The sequence below is a fragment of the Haliotis asinina genome, chromosome 1, assembly GCF_037392515.1.
Source record: "Haliotis asinina isolate JCU_RB_2024 chromosome 1, JCU_Hal_asi_v2, whole genome shotgun sequence".
NCBI lineage: Eukaryota > Metazoa > Mollusca > Gastropoda > Lepetellida > Haliotidae > Haliotis > Haliotis asinina.
In genome coordinates this window covers 58984251-59004593 of record NC_090280.1, presented here as the reverse complement: position 1 = coordinate 59004593, position 20343 = coordinate 58984251, and the positions used below count along the sequence as shown (strand labels likewise).

General features: G+C 39.7%; 1 protein-coding gene across 1 annotated transcript; it reads right to left on the bottom strand.

Moving 5' to 3' along the window:
• Positions 1-1010: 1010 nt before the first annotated feature.
• LOC137281510 (protein crumbs-like) lies at positions 1011-17257 on the bottom strand. The gene is made up of 13 exons (XM_067812779.1): positions 17230-17257; positions 16254-16339; positions 15226-15297; positions 14551-14692; positions 10602-10779; positions 8718-8832; positions 8190-8364; positions 7069-7213; positions 5746-6103; positions 4488-5022; positions 3541-3681; positions 2133-2287; positions 1011-1320 (listed from the first exon to the last, which is right to left on the bottom strand). The coding sequence occupies exons 1-13, from the start codon at positions 17243-17245 to the stop codon at positions 1135-1137; spliced, it is 2304 nt and encodes a 767-aa protein (XP_067668880.1). The 5' UTR covers positions 17246-17257; the 3' UTR covers positions 1011-1134.
• Between the last annotated feature and the right edge of the window lie 3086 nt (positions 17258-20343).

The following is a 20343-nucleotide window of genomic DNA, read 5'->3' as shown; positions in this document are numbered from 1 at the left end:
CCTGTTTTTATATTGTATTGACCTCTATAGTTATAGTCATCCACCCGACGAAGGGGCAAGGAATAGCCCAGAAACGTTGTGAAAACAATAAAGAAGAAGTTGACATCCATAACATTTTGTCGTATAATAGAATAATCTTTCGTTCTTGAGATACATGTAGCCGCGAGTCATACGTTGTGTTAAGTGAGAACCTCCGCCACTTTGGTATACAATGGTTATTCTGAACATGCCGGAATGAGTCTCAAAGACAGATTTATCGGAAATATATAATGCAGCATTTACCCACTATTCTGTCCATCTATCCCAGACAGGCCTGCCAGTGTGGAACCCAACACTTCTGTAATTGCATGATTTGGCTGTCGGTAACGTCGGTATGGCTTGTCACAAGGGACAAGAGTTAACTTACCGTCATGAATTATTGAATCATTGTCTCATGTTATATCACACTGGAAACAGGATTACGACAATAGTTTTATTTTGACGTCTAGACTAGTGCAATAATTCAGTAGAGAAACATGTGGGATAGTTATATGAATATTACATGCCATCGATTGCCTGATCTGGCGGTTGTGTTGCAGATGTTCTACGTTGGTACTGGCAATAGTGACGAGGGGGAACTTTTTAAAAAATATATAACGCATTTTTATCTTTTTTTAAGCTCAGAAATACAGTTTCGGAAGGTAAGCATGCGTTAATGAGTAGTAGAGTCAGTCACATTCGCTCTTACAGACACTCATTCTACTATAGTGGACAAATGGATGATCGCGACACGACAAAGTAATTTTTAAAGATGACAATACAAAGTGAACATGCGCACAAATATAAGTAAACCGGACATGTGTGATATCTATATAGATATTACATACCATGAATTGCCTGATCTGAAGTTTGCGTACATGTTCTTCGCTTACTGGCTTTAGAGAGCCAAACGCACACAACTCCTATCAGGTTATTTAACTCACCAGACATTTATAGTTTTAATCAGCACACTACACAATAAACATTCCTTGTTCCAAATTTATTATTTTATTGCCTCTGTATGGAATTCTCAAGAACAATTTACACTTGATTTGGGCACATAATGACCATATGACAGCAATTTCGATTTTGAGAAATGAGAAATTGTACTGTGTTTCAAGGGCATGTACCCATAAGGAGGCTGACGTCGTCGATGGCCATGTCGCTGTAGTAGCCACTGCCGACGGTGCCCTTGATTTCAATACGCACGTCGTCATGGTGTGGCAGGCTGAGAGCAACCCGGAACCAGTTTGAACCCTGGTCTCCAGTTTTCGAGAATATCATGGTCTTATGGCCGCTGTACTGGAGAAAGAAAATACGACAGCAAGGCTTAGCAATACTTTAATCAACCTGATTAATAAATTCACTCTCTCTCATTCATTCATTTGTTAGTACGTTAAAAATGCGATCATTCGTTCATTCAATATTTATTATTTCTTTCACTGATTTTCTTTTCATTCCTTCATTTATTCGTTCAGGTTTTCACTTCTGCGTGCACACATATATATTTGGAGGATGGATTTTACGATTCAGGACGAAAGTAAACCATTTTGTAAATTCTTGCCTTTGCCATGCTCAAAATCAGTTTCACGGAAACGAAAACCAACTAGACCCTAAGTATGTTTTGTGGACATGTTTTGTGAATTCTTCGAAGACTATGATGTCTGGAAGAATGAATCATGTGACTTTCGCCAGTTGGAAAAAAAGTCCCTCCCCTTGCGCCTTTTATGGTCTGGGTGGTTGTCAATAAACAAACCCGATATATTTATGAAAGTAATTTTTTTAAACAGACAAAATAGATATTTGGTTAACGCACCCTCTGTGGAACGATGTTTGTTTGTTTGCTATTTAACGCCATACATTTTCAAATCTCGACTAGACGTCCAAATGGTCAATAACATGAGCATCCATCTACGTAATAGGGATATAATGACATGTGTCAACCAAGTCAGCGAGCCTGGCCTCTCGATCCATATAGTCGCCTCTTACAACATCCCCAGGTTGCTGAAGACCGGATGTTCATGGGTCCCGATTTCTAGAATGTCATATGATAGGTGATCACATATTTACATGTCTGACTCAGGTATTTCTGACAGAGAGCGTTAGCATTGTACCTCTTCATAAACCTGTAATGTGCCCATCGTGTTCCCCTTCATGTGTGCGTAGAACTGGAAACACATATCGCCGCTGACGTCGAATTGTGGAGAGATGAGTGAAGCAGCTTGACCTTCTGTTCGAGGACTGGATGATTCAGTGTACATATATGATCCTGAAAGAAGATTGGCCTTCATTCTGTGTGGAAACATATGCATGTAAAAAGGTAAACACCGATGATCATTATTTAACTTGCGTACGTCCTGTACGTGCGCAGGCAAAATGAAAGAAAAACAAAAGGTTATTGAAACCGGCATCTCGATCCTCAAAACGTTCGTAACGTTAGGATATTCGTAAGCCTATGATAAGCGACAGAGTTACGATAGATCAGTTCAATAAATACGGCACCGGTAAACCCGTCACCGACTTTTTAAGACATTAATTACCAACATGAAACACCCCAGGGCAATAATACAAAGTTAGAACACAATACTGAGTCAATCAGGGGATGCTTTTATTTGCTGCAGCAGTTTTCTACCTGTATGACGGCAGCCCGTAAATAATTGATCCGCACAAACCTTTGACGTACATTATGAGCCCCTGTCTACACCATTCGAATACAAACGAGGCATCAACCCAACCTGACCACTTGATCCCCTTAGTCGTTTCTAAACAGTGAAGCATGAATCACTGAAGACCAATTCCATCCCGGACCTCCAAGTGTCCATGGTGAGTAGAATTAACATACTGAGTGAGTATTTCAGCAATATAGTCACGAGAAAAAATTATTTAAGTCACAAAGGAAACACAATTAAACATTTGTGGCCCAGGAAGTGTATGTCCGTTGGTGGGTGTGGTCTAGTTTTGCCCTTTTATGGAAAACAACATGGAAACATTCTGTGATTAGTTAGATTATCTGATCACAGTCACATGTATTCTCTGTCCTCAAGAGATTTTAATGATTGAAGTGTTAACATTGTTTGAACCATAAATTCGCTGGTATGTATAGTTTAACGCACCCTTAACTAGCCCTGTATGCCCAACATGAACAACATAATATTATACTGTATATAATACAGTCACACATTCATTAAGACTTGATCATACTCGATTGCTTGCTTGACAGTTAAAGAACACTGTGGCATTTTTTTAATTTCAATATTTTTAGTGCACACAAACTTGTCAAAACTAAAAAAAATAAATAAAATAAACCTTAACAGTTTCTATTAACTTTTAAATATCCGACGGTGATAATATATCACGGTAGTTTTACTGTCCTTTGGCGACAGTTTTACAAACAAAATTATGAAATGTTTACTGTTTTAGTCACGACATGGCTGAAATATTGCCAAAGTGACTTTAAATTTTAACTCACTCACTCACGTTACGGTACTTTACATTTTGGGACGAACCATGGTCCGTACAAACCTGATCCCGATGTGTGATCGCCCGATGGCCCGGTGTTAGGAGAACCCGTCGAGCCTGAGTACCTGGTCCAGTCAAACGGATCCTGTGTTGACTGGACCCATCCACAAATATCAGAATCAAAATTACAGGTCACTCCATTATCTGGAAGACAGAAAGATGGTAACATTAGCAAGAATGGATTAGCAGAGACAGAAGCAGAGAACAAGAAAGAAAAACAATGTATGGGTGCACAACGGCTAGATGGGTGAGCGACGTTTTGGTTCTACCACCGTTAACAAAACAACAGAACAGTTAGAGAGTTGGGTTTTCAGTCCCTTTCAGCAATACTCCAACTATATAGAAAATGGACTTGACTCATTGTGCTCATGTCGGGAATCGAACCCGGGTGTTCGGCTTGACGCGCGAACGCTTTAACCACTGGACTACCCTATCGTTAGATAACAGAATGTGTGGACAGAACAAAGATTGTGAGATATAAATGCAAGTGTGGGGGAGAATTTACACTTTAATATGGGAAATACAAATGCACTAGCACGCAGAAGCCACTTAACTACAGAAGATGAGATTTTAATTGCCTCTCACCACTATTGGAAAGTAGTGAAAGTTCCTCCTTCAGAGTCTTCTGGGATTGCACATGGATACCAATGCTTCGGATGTACGTTTCTCTCGTAGTTTTGCTATTGTGTTAATACTTAACCTTAAGCAGCTGAATACCGTTGGTTATTCACCTACGCCGAGCTGATAAGCCACAGTGAACAACAGGAAAATATACCCTCAATGCTTGATGTCACAGATGTGCTGTGGCTCATATGTTTACAGACTGTTAGCAGTTTGAAAAGTGTAGTCTTAGTCTAATTTGGATTGTAAGTGTATTTGTTCTCCTGCTGTTCAAATAGGGTTAAGCTTAACTACTGCTCATCCCCTCCATTGGTTATTGCACAACCTACCGCTGAGACATACTCCGCTGCTTGATCCAGGCCTACAGACGCACCGAAAGTCTGAAGTTCCATGCGGCTCGCACTTGGCAAAACCTTGACAAGTCCCTCTCAGGCATGCTGGGCAACCCATGTTGATACCATGGAACTCAGCCACACCATAATTATCAGGAATGAGTACATCATTGTTGAAAAACACATCTTCCACACATCCATCAAAATCTTGTTTGGACACTGTATCCTGTTTCCATGGAGTCACGGGAATCCGACCAATGAAATTCTCTCTCAGTGAACTAGCGGAGGTGGGGCCGGGAAAGGATAAGATGCAATCCTCAGTAGTGTTACATAGAGGGTCCACTAGAGACAGGGTGGTATTTCCGTCGTACACCAAACTGAGACCGTGCCAGTGCGAGTCACTAAGCGGAAGTGACGTCATTACTTCCTGGGTGTCATTGTAGCCGGTAGAATCGCCTGATACCAGATACAGAGAGCCATTGGCGATCTCAACGCTGACGAATGAGTTTCCAACCCGATTGTACAGCAAGACCTGAAAGGACAAGCAAGCAAGCACCAACTGTATGGCATACATATATTATCTATTTTGTCTTCGTATCATATTGCATTGTTTCTGTGTATATTCAGTAGCGACCAGTGGTAGCTACCCCATTTAAACGGGTTTTGAGTCAAGACTGGCTGAAAGGTGGCATGCCAAAGCAACCCTAGTCTGGCTTAGGTTGTTGTAAAGTAATAGCAGAGGTATATGTACTTTGAGAAGCTCTTTCGTTATCTCTAGTAAAAATGTAAATACTGTTGTTTATCTCTCCTGTAAAGTTTTAAGAATTACTTAGGTTGTTTAAGGGGGCATACACATGTCTGTATCATTTCACATTTCATCAAACTAAATGAAGTTAAACCAACTGTGCTGGTTACACATACTAAGGTAGTCAGTACAGATTTGAAGAGGTCATTTAAGACTATGCCGTATTTATCATTCACGATACATCAATGAAGCTAAAAGATGATGATCCTCCATTATGTATCCATTGCTATGGAAAAATCACTGTCAGGCCTGGCTACCCCACCGTCCCGCATATTCTTATGAAGCAGTATCAAATGGTGCTATTGGGTTTTCACTAAGGGTTATACATGCCAACGCAAGTCAGCAAACACAGGATTGGAATACCTGACACATAAGTGCAACTCAGTTTCCAATTAAATATTCAGATTTTGCAGAAGTAGGTTATGTAGGTCCTAAGTTTTGACAGCTTACCGCATTAGACTGTGCTGTCCTGAACCTCATTGTGAGGTTGAAACCTGAAGTGTATGTCTTCCTGATGAAGCTCGAGGTCGACAATGTCATCATTGTAGTTGTGTCACAGACCTTGCCAATGAAGCCATGGGCACAGGAACATGTGTAGCCATGGAGATTTTTAGTCTCATCCAGAAGAACGGGAACACAAACAGCCTCGTTTTGACACGCATGAACATCTTCACAGCCCCGCAACAGTACGGAACAATTCTTTCCTCCGTGAGTTATTAACCCCTTCTTAAAGGCAAGACATTCACAGTGGTAGTCGTCGCCATCTTGAACACACGTGCCCCCATTTTGGCAAGGATGTTTCAAACACCTGTTAATGGGATATATTCGCAAAGTTTACCTGAAGTGTACCTGAACAGAATTGTTGCGAAGAAGACACACAACAAAGAGCTTATTTCAACGCCATTTTGTCATCTGTGTGATCAGGTTGTGCATCCCATGCTGTGAGTTATTGCTGTGAGTTATTGCGTCCATCCTAATACTCAAACTGAATATGTCTCTCAGGTGAAAAATACACATGTACACTAGGAACTTTCAGCAAATGATACTAAGTGTGTTTGTGTTCTTGCAATTCCAAACGACCAGGGAACACAGCTGTAGCAAATTAGGAGCACGTGACCATGTGGGTACTACGATATGTAGTACGAATGTGGAAATGGAGTAGTCTATAAATCCATAATTTAAAAACATTCTATCTTTCCTCTGATAAGAAATGAGAAGAACTTGATACACCTTCAATTCAAAACATTTTAAAAAACACACTTGTACTAATTCAGTGCCTGATTTCTGAATGCAGAATCGGAAAATCCATTCCATTTTCGCAGTACACAGTATCTTTTCCTGAAGTTTAGATTCTAGGAAAGGGCTGGTTTCTTACAGTTGGTTCGAGGGGAGTGTTCAATAACAGTCTTGTATTAGTAATCATTGTGCGAATCATGAAGCCATTCATGACCTTTCATCTTTACCTTTCCTTGATGTTCATTTGAACATGTTTCAGTGATTAATCGAGCCTGTTATCCTCTTGTGTTGAGGTATATTTACAGGATATTTATTTTTGCCTGTATTGTTAACAGTTATTTTCGATTCAGTGTTTACAGTGAGTGAATAAGTATGGGTTTATGTCATCTTTGACAGTATTCCAGTAAAATCAGCGCGGGAATGTGTTTACAGCGTTTGTTACAAAACTTTCATTGTTAATTGGGAATGGTTTCATGTATCCCTGTAAATTCAGAGTGGTGTCCCTTTAGAGTTGTATTCGTTGTGATAAATGCTTACTGGCTGGTGAGTTTGTGTTCACATAGTACCCCGGAGTAGCCACTACCCGTGCAGTCGCAAGTATAGGAGTTTATGCCGTCCACGCAGGTGCCGTGTTTACAAGGCTTCACCCAGCAATCGTCGTAATTCTTTTCACAACGTTCACCTACAACATATCGCTTCGAGTTAGTTTGGACTTGTTAAAAACGTACATATTGTAGAGGTGACATACTTGGGGATCAAACTTATGCCCTTGACGTTATGAGCTAAAACGTAATCACAATACTTACTTCCTTGCGGCGAAAAACTAAATTTACTCATAACTTTCAGGATCAGAGACACAGTTTTGTTCATGACTTGAAACATGCATATCTGTAATATATCTGCAAAGTATTTGTTACATTACTAATAGTAGATTAGCCGCTTTGAGGAGTATTTCAGTTATGTTTGTGTGCATTTTGTTTGATGCCGCACTCAACAATATTCAAACAAAATGACGTCAGTGTGTTCCAGAGAAGCCGAAGACCGATATTCTGAGGTCTATGTACAAGTAATACAGACTATAAAAGGACAGCACTTGCTAGAGTATGGTGCTGTCAAACCTACATTCATAATGAATTAAAATACTGGATTCGAAGTCATAGCTAGGTTTCTGGCTCTGCATCTGCCAATTCGCAGATTGGCACACCTACTAGGATAACATATAAGCGTCAACTGGCATTGGTTTACGATTCTTTTAGCGATATTTTAGCAGTATCGTGGCACCAGACACCAGAAATGGGCTTCACACATCAACACCCGTGTTGGGGTCATGGAGCAAGAGGGACTGCTGGTTAAAGTATTCGCTTTATTGGATTTCCCACATGGGTGCAATGTTTGAATCCCATTTATGGTGTCCCCGCCGCGATGTTGCTGGAATAATGTTAAAACGGGCGTTTACCCGTACTCACTCGATCTGAATTTCTATACTACTGTCTATGTTCACAACAGAACGGTTAAGGTATTTCACTGTTGTATACTTTGCGTATTCCAAACAGCAATTTCACTTTAAAAATGTATGTTTTAAGCAGCTGGATTATTGTTAAAATGGGCGTTAAAACAAACTCACTCACTCACTCATGTAGCAAGAAGGTAAGACGTACCAGCGATACCCTCAACACACTGACAGTGGAAACCTGGGCTTAGTTGACCAGGATTCGTCCCAGCAGGTGTGTCGACACACGTGCCTCCACGGAGACACGGGTTAGACACGCATGCGCTGAGCTCTACTTCGCAGTTATTTCCGGCGAACCCAGGAACACATGTACAGGTCCAATTCTGCAATTCACACGTAGTGCTGATATAAGTACAAAACCTCATGGATGAAGGATGAAGAAGAAAATGATGATGAAGAAGATAGTACATAGAAAAAGTACATAGGATTGTGCACTGAGCGCTAGGGTTTGTGACAACACTGAAAGAGCCTGCAAGTAATGTTAACTACAAGGTAAAATAAACAGCTCGCCCACTATACCCCCACATGGGGTATATGGGGATGGAAAACCTAGGGACCTATGTAATATGTTACTTCAGTATAACGATGCAATTATAACACGTAAATATGTTATTTTGGAGATACATGTTTTAACCAACCAGATTTTGTCTCAAAACCCAAATCCAGGAGTGAATACCTTGAACCCATCAACACACGTGGCGCCGTGGAGACAGGGATGTGACTGACAGTCGTCGTAGGGTAGATGACACGTGAAGCCGTCGTAACCAGTACCAGTGCAGTCACAGACGTAGCTGGAACGTTGACACAAGGGCATGATAATCAACAAAATGTTATCTTAAATGCAGTCAGGTATCTAGACAAGGGTGAGAAACACAGAAAGGAGGGTGAACGAAATTTTGTCTCTCAAATAATTGTCTTGAACTTTGATTTTCAGTTGACAATGTCTCAATTTCGCTATATCATATTCCACCTTGAATTGGTCAAAGTTTTAGATTTTGATAAAATTCAAAATTTGTATAATGGATTTAATGTGATTTCATCTAACACACCGTTTCACATCTGAGGCAGTTAATCACTGAAAATATAAGGAAATGTGTGTCCTTGTCTTCTCAAACTTTACATATACTGAACAGCAAAGGAAATGCAACTCTGTTTTTGTCAAGTTTTTACATGGACGAAATAAACATGAACGCTTACTTTTCATTTTCCTTTGCTCTTCACTATGGAAGGCCTTTGCTATTTTCACAATTTCTTATTACTGTTTGTAGTTCGACATTTATAAGCCACAGCTTATATTTTTCAAATCGTATCAAGAATGAGTGGTGGTAAGCCAGACATGATTAAACCCAACACTATTTGTTTTTCAAACTTTCTATTACTGTCTACTTTGCACCTCGGTTGCGATACATTCTAATACCGTCTACACGCAACACACGGCTTAACGTCGAATGCACCCCGACTACAACCAATTTCACATCGCTGTTAAGTCTAGGGGAGTGTTTATTATATCCCCGCGCTGCTGCTCAAGTAAACATCAGAACATACAGACGCCGTCTATTTGCTTTAAATATCAATACTATCCCATTAGACAGTGACGGAGAACAGTGTGAGGTCCCGTTTCGTTGTAAATAAGTTTCCGAGGTATGTCTGCAGTGCACAGCCTTACATCTCAGGACGCTGTTGTTCAGTATGGTCGACTTAACCGACAAGAGTGCATGTTACAGATCGACCTTGTCTGGAATAGGTCTCCAGAGAAGCCTTTTGTGTGAAACGGTAGACATTAAACACAAGAACACAACATTAAAGCAAGTATATCTGGACGACAACCTCTTTTATCCTAGTGCAGGTTCTTGTATCGGTTTAAGTATGAGTCATTCATACTCGAAACCTTGTGCTCCAGAATTAAAGAATTTGTCATCCATATACTTGGACTTCCAGCTCCATAAAATGCCACTCAAAGAAAACATTAAAAGAATGTGCATTGTTTCTTTCAGAAGTATATCAGAAGAAGTTCTCAACATGTTCAAGCTTCACAACACAGTATGTGCCATGTCATCAATGTTATTGTCTGGACGCGCTGCTGACACTCTCAATGTTCATTTGATGTGATATTTGTCACTCAGGCGAAGTATGAAGATGAAATGCACTCTGCTTAATAACACTTAGTGAATAACACATTAAAATTCAACAGTACAAAATGATCAGGTTTCAAAGTGCGGTGTAAAATTTCACCTTATGTTAGAGTTATTATGATACAGAAGGTAGGACAGACAGTGGTTCAGAAGAAACCTGAGATAACATAGGCATGTAGGTTACATTTCACAAGGAAATCTGTTTTATTATGAATATATATAGAATTTATCCTCACATGTAACTACTATCGAACCCAAAATCTTGAACTCGGCTGAGACGAATTCTCGGTTGTGTCGAACTGATCTCTCTCTCTTCAGGTTTCGTTATATTTATCATTATTTCTATGCTGGCTTATGTGTCGAACATTTGGATAGATCGAACTGTTCCCTTGTCCAGATGAATTCGACACAAAGGGGTTTAACTGTACCTTGTTTTAGCATCGAGGCACTTGCCTCCATGCAGACAGGGATCAGAAGCACACATATCCGTAATATCGCAGTGAAGACCCGTGAACCCGGCCGTGCACTCACACACGAAACCATCCACCCTCTCAAAGCAGGAACCGCCGTTCTTACAAGGGTTCGACTTGCAGTGATCAACGACACCTACAGGAAATAACAAGTGATTTTGTCATGGTCACTTAACCGATGACATATAGTTAAAGTTAATTTTGGTCAACCGATTATCTCAAACCGAATGCAAATTATGAAGAATTATGTGTACTTTCAAAACAACATACATCCTAGAATTATATGTAGAACACTCTGTAACAATGGCAACATCTCGACTAAAACCCCAATCGTATTTATGCAAAACACACTATGCCATGTGACGCTTCCAATTGGATTATGCTTCTTTTAACAAAACATGGGACAACTAATGGTTATTTTATAAACATTGAAACTGTATAAGCCAGTCAGTAGGATACATTCCTCTGGAATAAGGAAACTTTGCATTTTGACTTGGAATGCTAATTTGGTGAGGGTAAGATTTTTATCTTGCCTCACAGATAAGTGTCAGTTTTTGATTGGCTGGGCCAGTGAATGTGCCCTGATAGTAACATTTTCTATGTTACCCGCTGGAAATACCGAACAGTGGGAATACGTTTGGTACTTTGATTTAGTAGTGTTTGGCCTGTTGCCTATTCCTTATTATGATCCAATATCCGTGCTTCAAACACTTCAAAGTTATCACTGAGGTGTTCGGTGAGATAAATAAATTGTTAATTGGTACCCCGCCCTCTTTTTATGTTTCCCTCGCGCTTCGGTTTCATTACAAAGTAGACACCCTTGAGGTAATGAAAACATACCTAACGTACATTTTAAGTTGTTCGCTGGATACGAGAGGAAAAAGCCTTCTGTGGGTTGTTTCTATTCCCTGGACAACTTACAATGTACATGGGATATGATTACATTACCACAGGGAAAACTGCTTTCTATTTCTATCAAGCTTATTGTACAATGTAGGTCAGATATTTCTGCATTGCCACTATGAAGACTACGGTGATGAGTGAATCAAGATTATTGTACAATGTATATTAAATATGTCTGCATTGCCCCTATGAAGACTACGGTGTTGAGTGAATCAATATTATTGTACAATGTAGATTAAACATGTCTGCATTGCCACTATAAAGACTAGGATGTTGAGTGAATCAAGATTATTGTACAATGTAGATTAAATATGTCTGCATTGCCAATATGAAGACTAGGGTGTTGAGTGAATCAAGATTATTGTACAATGTAGATTAAATATGTCTGCATTGCCACTATGAAGACTAAGGTGTTGAGTGAACCAAGATTATTGTACAATGTAGATTAAATATGTCTGCATTGCCAATATGAAGAGTACGGTGTTGAGTGAATCAAGATTATTGTACAATGTAGATCAGATATTTTTGCATTGCCACAATGAAGACTACGGTGTTGAGTAAATCAAGATTATTGTACAATGTAGATCAGATATATATGTATTGCCACTATGAAGACATCTTTTTTGAGTGAATCAAGATTATTGTTCAACGTAGATCAGATATATCTGCATGGCCAATATGAAGACTACGGTGTTGAGTGAATCAAGAATATTATACAACGTAGGTTAAATATGTCTGCATTGCCACTATGAAGACTACGGTGTTGAGTGAATCAAGATTATTGTACAATGTAGATTAATACGTCTGCATTGTCACTATGAAGACTACGGTGTTGAGTGAATCAAGATTATTGTACAATGTAGATCAGATATATCTGTATTGCCACTATGAAAACTACGGTGTTGAGTGAATCAAGATTATTGTAGGTTAAATATATCTCCATTGCCAGTATGAAGGGTACGGTGCTGAGTGTATCAAGATTATTGTACAATGTAGGTTAAATATATCTTCATTGCCAGTATGAAGGGTACGGTGCTGAGTGTATCAGGAATATTGTACAATGTAGGTTAAATATATCTTCATTGCCAGTATGAAGGGTACGGTGCTGAGTGTATCAGGAATATTGTACAATATAGGTTAAATATATCTTCATTGCCAGTATGAAGGGTACGGTGCTGAGTGTATCAGGAATATTGTACAATGTAGGTTAAATATATCTTCATTGCCAGTATGAAGGGTACGGTGCTGAGTGTATCAGGAATATTGTACAATATAGGTTAAATATATCTTCATTGCCAGTATGAAGGGTACGGTGCTGAGTGTATCAGGAATATTGTACAATGTAGGTTAAATATATCTTCATTGCCAGTATGAAGGGTACGGTGCTGAGTGTATCAGGAATATTGTACAATGTAGGTTAAATATATCTTCATTGCCAGTATGAAGGGTACGGTGCTGAGTGTATCAGGAATATTGTACAATATAGGTTAAATATATCTTCATTGCCAGTATGAAGGGTACGGTGCTGAGTGTATCAGGAATATTGTACAATGTAGGTTAAATATATCTTCATTGCCAGTATGAAGGGTACGGTGCTGAGTGTATCAGGAATATTGTACAATGTAGGTTAAATATATCTTCATTGCCAGTATGAAGGGTACGGTGCTGAGTGTATCAGGAATATTGTACAATGTAGGTTAAATATATCTTCATTGCCAGTATGAAGGGTACGGTGCTGAGTGTATCAGGAATATTGTACAATGTAGGTTAAATATATCTTCATTGCCAGTATGAAGGGTACGGTGCTGAGTGTATCAGGAATATTGTACAATATAGGTTAAATATATCTTCATTGCCAGTATGAAGGGTACGGTGCTGAGTGTATCAGGAATATTGTACAATGTAGGTTAAATATATCTTCATTGCCAGTATGAAGGGTACGGTGCTGAGTGTATCAGGAATATTGTACAATATAGGTTAAATATATCTTCATTGCCAGTATGAAGGGTACGGTGCTGAGTGTATCAGGAATATTGTACAATGTAGGTTAAATATATCTTCATTGCCAGTATGAAGGGTACGGTGCTGAGTGTATCAGGAATATTGTACAATGTAGGTTAAATATATCTTCATTGCCAGTATGAAGGGTACGGTGCTGAGTGTATCAGGAATATTGTACAATATAGGTTAAATATATCTTCATTGCCAGTATGAAGGGTACGGTGCTGAGTGTATCAGGAATATTGTACAATGTAGGTTAAATATATCTTCATTGCCAGTATGAAGGGTACGGTGCTGAGTGTATCAGGAATATTGTACAATGTAGGTTAAATATATCTTCATTGCCAGTATGAAGGGTACGGTGCTGAGTGTATCAGGAATATTGTACAATGTAGGTTAAATATATCTTCATTGCCAGTATGAAGGGTACGGTGCTGACTGTATCAGGAATATTGTACAATTACGACAGAAATGTATGGCAGTACCAGTAGAAAAGCTGCCGTCTTGAATGTGCCCATGCAATTGTACAATGTACGATACATGTGTCTGCAGTACCAACAGGAAGGTTAATGTGTTGATTATATCACGGTTACGGTAAAATTACGTGAGATATGTCTGTATTGTCGTTAGGGTATCCGTACCGTTATTTATAACTGTGTCAAACTTTCTCCACAATATTACGTTAATTATATATGCATAAGTGGTAGGCAGGCTAGCGTGTTGAGTGTAACAAGAATACTGTACAATCTACGTTATTCACATACGCTGTAGGAAAGCTAGTGTGGAGTGTATCAAGTTTATTGTACAACATAAGCTATATATTCACATAACCAACAGGAAGGGTAGTGTATCATAGTTATTGGTGTACAATCAACATATAGTCTTGTGTGTTGGGTTTATCAATATTATAGTAAAGAGCACGTTAGAAATATCTGCATTACCAACAAGAGGGCTAGTGTGTATCAGTAATAGTGTACGATGCACCTTAGAAAGAGCACATTACCAACAGGAATGCTAGTGTGTGGTGTTGTCGATGGTTGATGAGCACACAGTCCAGCGTTGCATTCGTTAGTTCCGCAGCATTGAAAACAGGCAGAGGCTGCACGTCGTCCGATGACCAAACTCGGCATAGTCGATTTACATACCTACAGGAGTAAAGGCGGTACTAAATAGCATTACAAACAGTCATCTGTACTGTAATGTTTGTGAAACAGCAGTCGCTTTGCTTAAATTAAGTATGCGTGTAACAATTTCAATTTTGAGCCTCGGCCCTTGTAATATTTCATCATCATCTCAGCACTACCACAACCACCCGCCGACATCACCATCAACATCATGTCATCACTACCACAACCACCCGCCGACCACCACTATCATAACCACCTCTCTGACATCAGCAGCAGCAGCATGACTACCATTACCATCATCTCACCACTACCACAAGCACCTCTCCGACTTCATCATTACCATCATCACCAGCATCACAAGCATCATTCGTGATAGTGTTCACGAAGAAAGCGGAATAATTACACAGGAAACGTAATTTTCACAAAGGGAAGACTACCACTGTGCATGAACACCATCAGCCTTTCGCAAGCACAATATATTGCCATCATCATAAATGAATTCGGGTGGTTCAAATCCACTCTGAAACATGTAGTATGTTTTAATTACTCACGTCACTGTCGTCGCATCCTAGTGTATAGACAACGTCACCATTGAGACTCCGTATTTCTCTTGTGGAACACAGCTGATAAATAATACATTTGAGACAAGTGTCAGATTTATACAAATCACAATCAGTCATAACAGATTTCAGATGAGAATTTAGACTTGTACATACAGCAGGCTAAAAGTGTCGCCAAGTGAGACTGTCGTTACCTTATTACATCACGACAGTATGGTTCGTGAAATATCCCTGGTAACCTGATATTAATTACTGTGACTTGCGACTCCTACTAGTGCTGTTGGTATGCATCAGCCACCATCTTCACCCTGTTGCTATCCTATTGTCATGAGTAAACTTATGTATTCTATATCATTACCTTAGAAACCCCACCTGGTTTCTTGTCATTTGATGACAGCCTCGAATAACTGTGTATTATGATTTCAATACTACTTCTAGTCGAAAGCCTACACCATCTACACTACGTTAATTTAGGTGAGTGAGTTTAGATTTATGGAACATTTCCGTTGGTGGAAAGAAGAAAATGGCTTTCAGACATTATCCCAAGTGAGGAATCGCACCATGGGAGGAATCGGCCTTCAGTGTGACGAGCGAAAGCTTTAACCAATGGGCAACCCTAACGCCTCACAGTTGTACATTGTAGGTGTTGATGTCATGGCATTCATAAAGAATTCGGAATGCCTCCATCTCGCCCATATTTTCATCCAGGACGTTGTTCGACTGGTGTGTTCACCTGAGGTGAATATATGAGGCTGAGTCAGATCAATACGGACCTTAAGATCTGATTTAAATAAGACATTTCCTATCCGACTGTACTATGCATGTGATAATAAATATCTTTACTTGATTTTCTCCATCTCGCTCACATTTTAATCCAGGACGTTGTTCGACTGATGTGTTCACCTGAGGTGAATATATGGGCTGAGTCAGATGAATACAGAACTTTAGATCTGATTTAGCAGAAACATTTTCTATTTTAATGTACCACGCATCTCACGTGTGATAATAAATATCTTTACTTGAGTTTCTTTACATGAGCGTATATTTCTGCAGGAAGCCGGGCTGTAAACATCCACGCAGCTCCGGCAATACAACGATGAAGCAGCTGAAATGCAACGTAACAACAGTTTCACAAGTTTCCTATAAAGGAGACGAAACTCTCCCCATGTTCGCAAAGAAATATTGGTAAACAGTTGCATTCCTACCATATCACGTTCTCTCACTTTTGGAGTTCTGTTTGTTTCGAGCAGTCCTGAAGCCGCAATGATGTTTATGACAGTGTTCCTTACACATCCAATGTCAAGAATACCTCTTCTAGTCACAGTAACTACATTTGCTATCACAGTAACTACATGTGCTATTACAGATAATCTGTTTTTCGTTTGTTTTATGAAACATATTTGTTGTGATACTAGGAATGATGTATTGATAAAAGTGTCATCTCATCTCATCTCAACCACGGAGCAACTCTTGCAATAATTTTTCATTAAAGAAACATCTTATTCCATTTGGACAGGTTCGTCTTTTACAAATCCAAACATTTAACTCACATCGTCACTTAAAGAGCCCGGAGTGAGTGTGTATATTCAGCAACGTCAGTGATGACACATTTGAATCCTTATCGCGTTGATCATATTGGCATCAACAAGAATAATTTTAGCAAGACACCAAGTAGGAAGAGGTTTTAACTTCGCGTTTATTGTATATTCAAAACCGATCAGGTGCCTGCGTGCATGTGTGTGTGTGGCTTGACTATTCAGACGGTTTAATGCCTGAATAGGCATGGATACCAATCAGTGTTTTGGCTTCGAGTCCGGTTTTCGCCCCATCATCCAGAACACGACTAGGACACCTCTAGACCACCGAGAAGGACTGACAACATCACGCAGAATATGAAACCATTCCTTGGGATGGACGGAATGGCAATGCTCCAGTGTCTGTTTTCCATTAATGCTTTAATGAAATGACTTACAGATCAACTGAATACATACATACCTTTACTTTGACCCATGAAAAGCACGAGAATGACCTACAATAAATATGATACTGGGTCTGTAATAATTTCAGACCCGAAAACATGAGATTGCAATCTAGTTTACGTCTTATCTGGTGTTCTCTTTAGGTTTGTGTACGTGACCCGTTGACAATAGTTACAATTCCTGTAGCATTGGACCATGGCAACAGTTATGGTATCAGTCGGTTTCAAAATGATGATGTCATTGTTGCTACCATATGTATATTTGGTATATGTTCATCATTCAGAAGACTTACCTGAGCCACTGTTACAGTAAAAACAGCTGCCATGGCTGACGATATGTCTACGTGTGTGTTTCCTAGCCTATCGTGACTGACGTAGAAAAGGTCAAAATCGAAGATCTTCAGATAAAAGGACAGTATCTAGATAACATGTACCTTTCTGAAATCAGTGTTTCGTGTGTTCTCAAAATAAAAATGACAATTTCCCACAATGAAAACCTGGTGTGGCAAGAGAAACGTCTTTAAAATATATGTTCGCTTTGAATATTGTGCCCTCAGTGGCAGACATTACTTGGCTACCTGGTGAAAACAGTACTCAGAGGACCTTTTGAAAGTAGGGTGACCTGACGCACTCAGTACTTGGTGACTTGGCACATACAGTACTTGGAAACAGGTGCAGACAATATCTAGTGACAAAGTCGAGGCAGTACCTGAAAGAGTGACCAGAAACATTTACGGCGTTCGGTCTGATTGACCATGTTCAGAGAACAGCTGGTTGGTAATGAATGAACATTCAGTAGATGCTGACATTTCAAATGAGGAAAAACAATCAAGTACAAATTGAAGACATCGATAGCTTTCAAAAAGGATGAGAAACTTGACAAACAGCTATTTAGCCGTTACCTAAACTTATAGCTGCCAAAAGTCTTTGCAGAGATCGATTGTTAGTACTGTCCTCCTCCACATGTCTGCTTGATCTTGTTCACTGAAGGACCCAACAGAATCCCTGTTATGGTTATCCTAACCAAGAAGGAATTCAAATTACAATTTGTGATAAATCAGACGAAACTGTACATTATAAACTTTGGAACACAAACGTTTCTTTTTTTTACACCAAACACATTTGATTTATTTAATATATTTTAACATCCAAAATTTGAGTACTTGCTGCCTTCATTGCTATTCATTGATCCATTCGTGTAATTGTCACCACAGTTTCGCCTGATGATTGGGAAATCTTTGTGATCTGCACATCACACTGGAGGTAATTCACAAACGTTTCATCTCATTAGACCTTGTGCGTATATAACGAGACACAATTTACACAATAAATCCAAAGAGTACACGAGGAACTGTAAGTATTATTTAGCTGAACGGCTGCAGAAAACTTTGCATTTAAGGTACTACTGGGAATATTCGTAGTACTAGTAACACCCTTGAAGTGGCTATACCGTTGCAAATAACTGCAGGCTAAATTATTTGAAAACTGTAAATGCAAGGACTATCTTTGACACACGGCGACTGCGTTGGAGTCCCAGAAGATTGCTAATTAGCACAATGAAACACTGATTTTAGTTGTGAAGGAGTGCCTCTTCCTGACTCAACCAAGGTATCTCGATTGTGAAAGTGTGTGTTATGACAGCGTTGTGTCAGACGTTAACTCAAAACAATCTCTGAATTGCCTTAACAGTTGAATGAAATGGATACTGAGTAATTCATGAAATAAGGGACTCTGCACGATGATTTTTGTGGGGTCTAATAACCAGACCTGATGCAGGAAGTACTTGGCTTGGTGTGCTAGTAGTCACTGGCTGGGTCACCCACTGGAAGAAATCCTTGACTAGGAGACCTGGTTCAGGGAAAGCCTGGGTGGCATGTTGCACCGAGTATTTGCTTGGATAGAGAGGGTCTCGGATCTGCACAGTGAATGCATGTATAAATGTCTAGATCAGACACCTGTGCAGTCTTTATTAATTACGTCATGCTGCTATACTTTCACTGTATTTATCAAGATACCAGTCTCGTGAGTTTCACTGAAGACGTAAATGTTAGTATCTGTATCTGTAAGGTCCCGGGGTGGAATAGGCCTTCAGCAACCCATGGTTACCATAAAAGGCAACAATGCTTGTTGTAAGAGGCGACTAACGGGATCGGGTGGTCGGGCTCGCTGACTTGGTTGACACATGTCATCGGTTCCCAATTGCGCAGGTCGATGCTCATGTTGCTGATCACTGGATTGTCTGGTCCAGACTCGATTATTTACAGACCGCCGTCACATAGCTGGAATATTGGTAAGCGCGGTGTAAAACTAAACTCACTCACTGTATTTCCTCGGGGTTAATACCGAGGCTATATGGCTGTGAGAGGCGGCATTCGGCTCACTCATTCAGTATTAATGTATCTCTTACCTTTAACTCGGTTTGTGTAATATACACTTAATGTTATTAGCTTCAAGGTCATTTAACGGAAACAGAACACACAAGTTTGAAGAATAAAACATAACTTTTTGTTAGTTTTTAATATATTTCAGCGAATGCTTCCAGTCGGAACGGTATTCAGATCAAAGTTTTCTCTAGGGTCTCTGTGCATCTAATTCTTCAACCTCACTCTATGTCGTTGAAGGGCGAGGATAAAGGTGCCCGTAATCCCGTATTCACTCCAAACTCCTCCCGCTGGCAGTTCATTTCTCAAAAAGGGACCATTCCTACATTTATTCTTTATCCTAAAGATTTAGTTTCGTAATATTTGCACGAGGTACTCACTACATTTTGTTCTGATTAATAACATGTGCATCATTCAGGGAAGAATTTCTGAAAATACAAGAGGATGAAAAAAAAGAGATTCATGCCAGCAAAATGTACCAGTAGCTTCTCCGATGTAATCTTCCATGTGAGGTGCTTTTGGAGAATGGTCTCATATAGGAATGGACATATTAGATACTCATTGTATAGAGGAAATCCGCGAGTTGTTGATACCATGGCCTGTGAGAACCTTCTGATACAGGCGAACTAGAGTCTTTGGGGAACTTGTCACAGAACGTGGGCATAAAGGAGATCTATGTATTTCTGTTGACAGATCTGAGCGTTCATGTTTAGTGACGACAAATGGACACACCAATGGTTAACCGCTCTG

Bases quoted from the DNA above. Each gene is read 5' to 3' on its own strand.
- LOC137281510 (XM_067812779.1), bottom strand. The intron at 14,693-15,225 runs GTGAGTAATTAA...TTACTCCTGTAG, and splicing joins TAGGATGCGACGACAGTGAC to GTATGTAAATCGACTATGCC. The intron at 5,023-5,745 runs GTAAGCTGTCAA...TTGTCCTTTCAG, and splicing joins GGACAGCACAGTCTAATGCG to GTCTTGCTGTACAATCGGGT.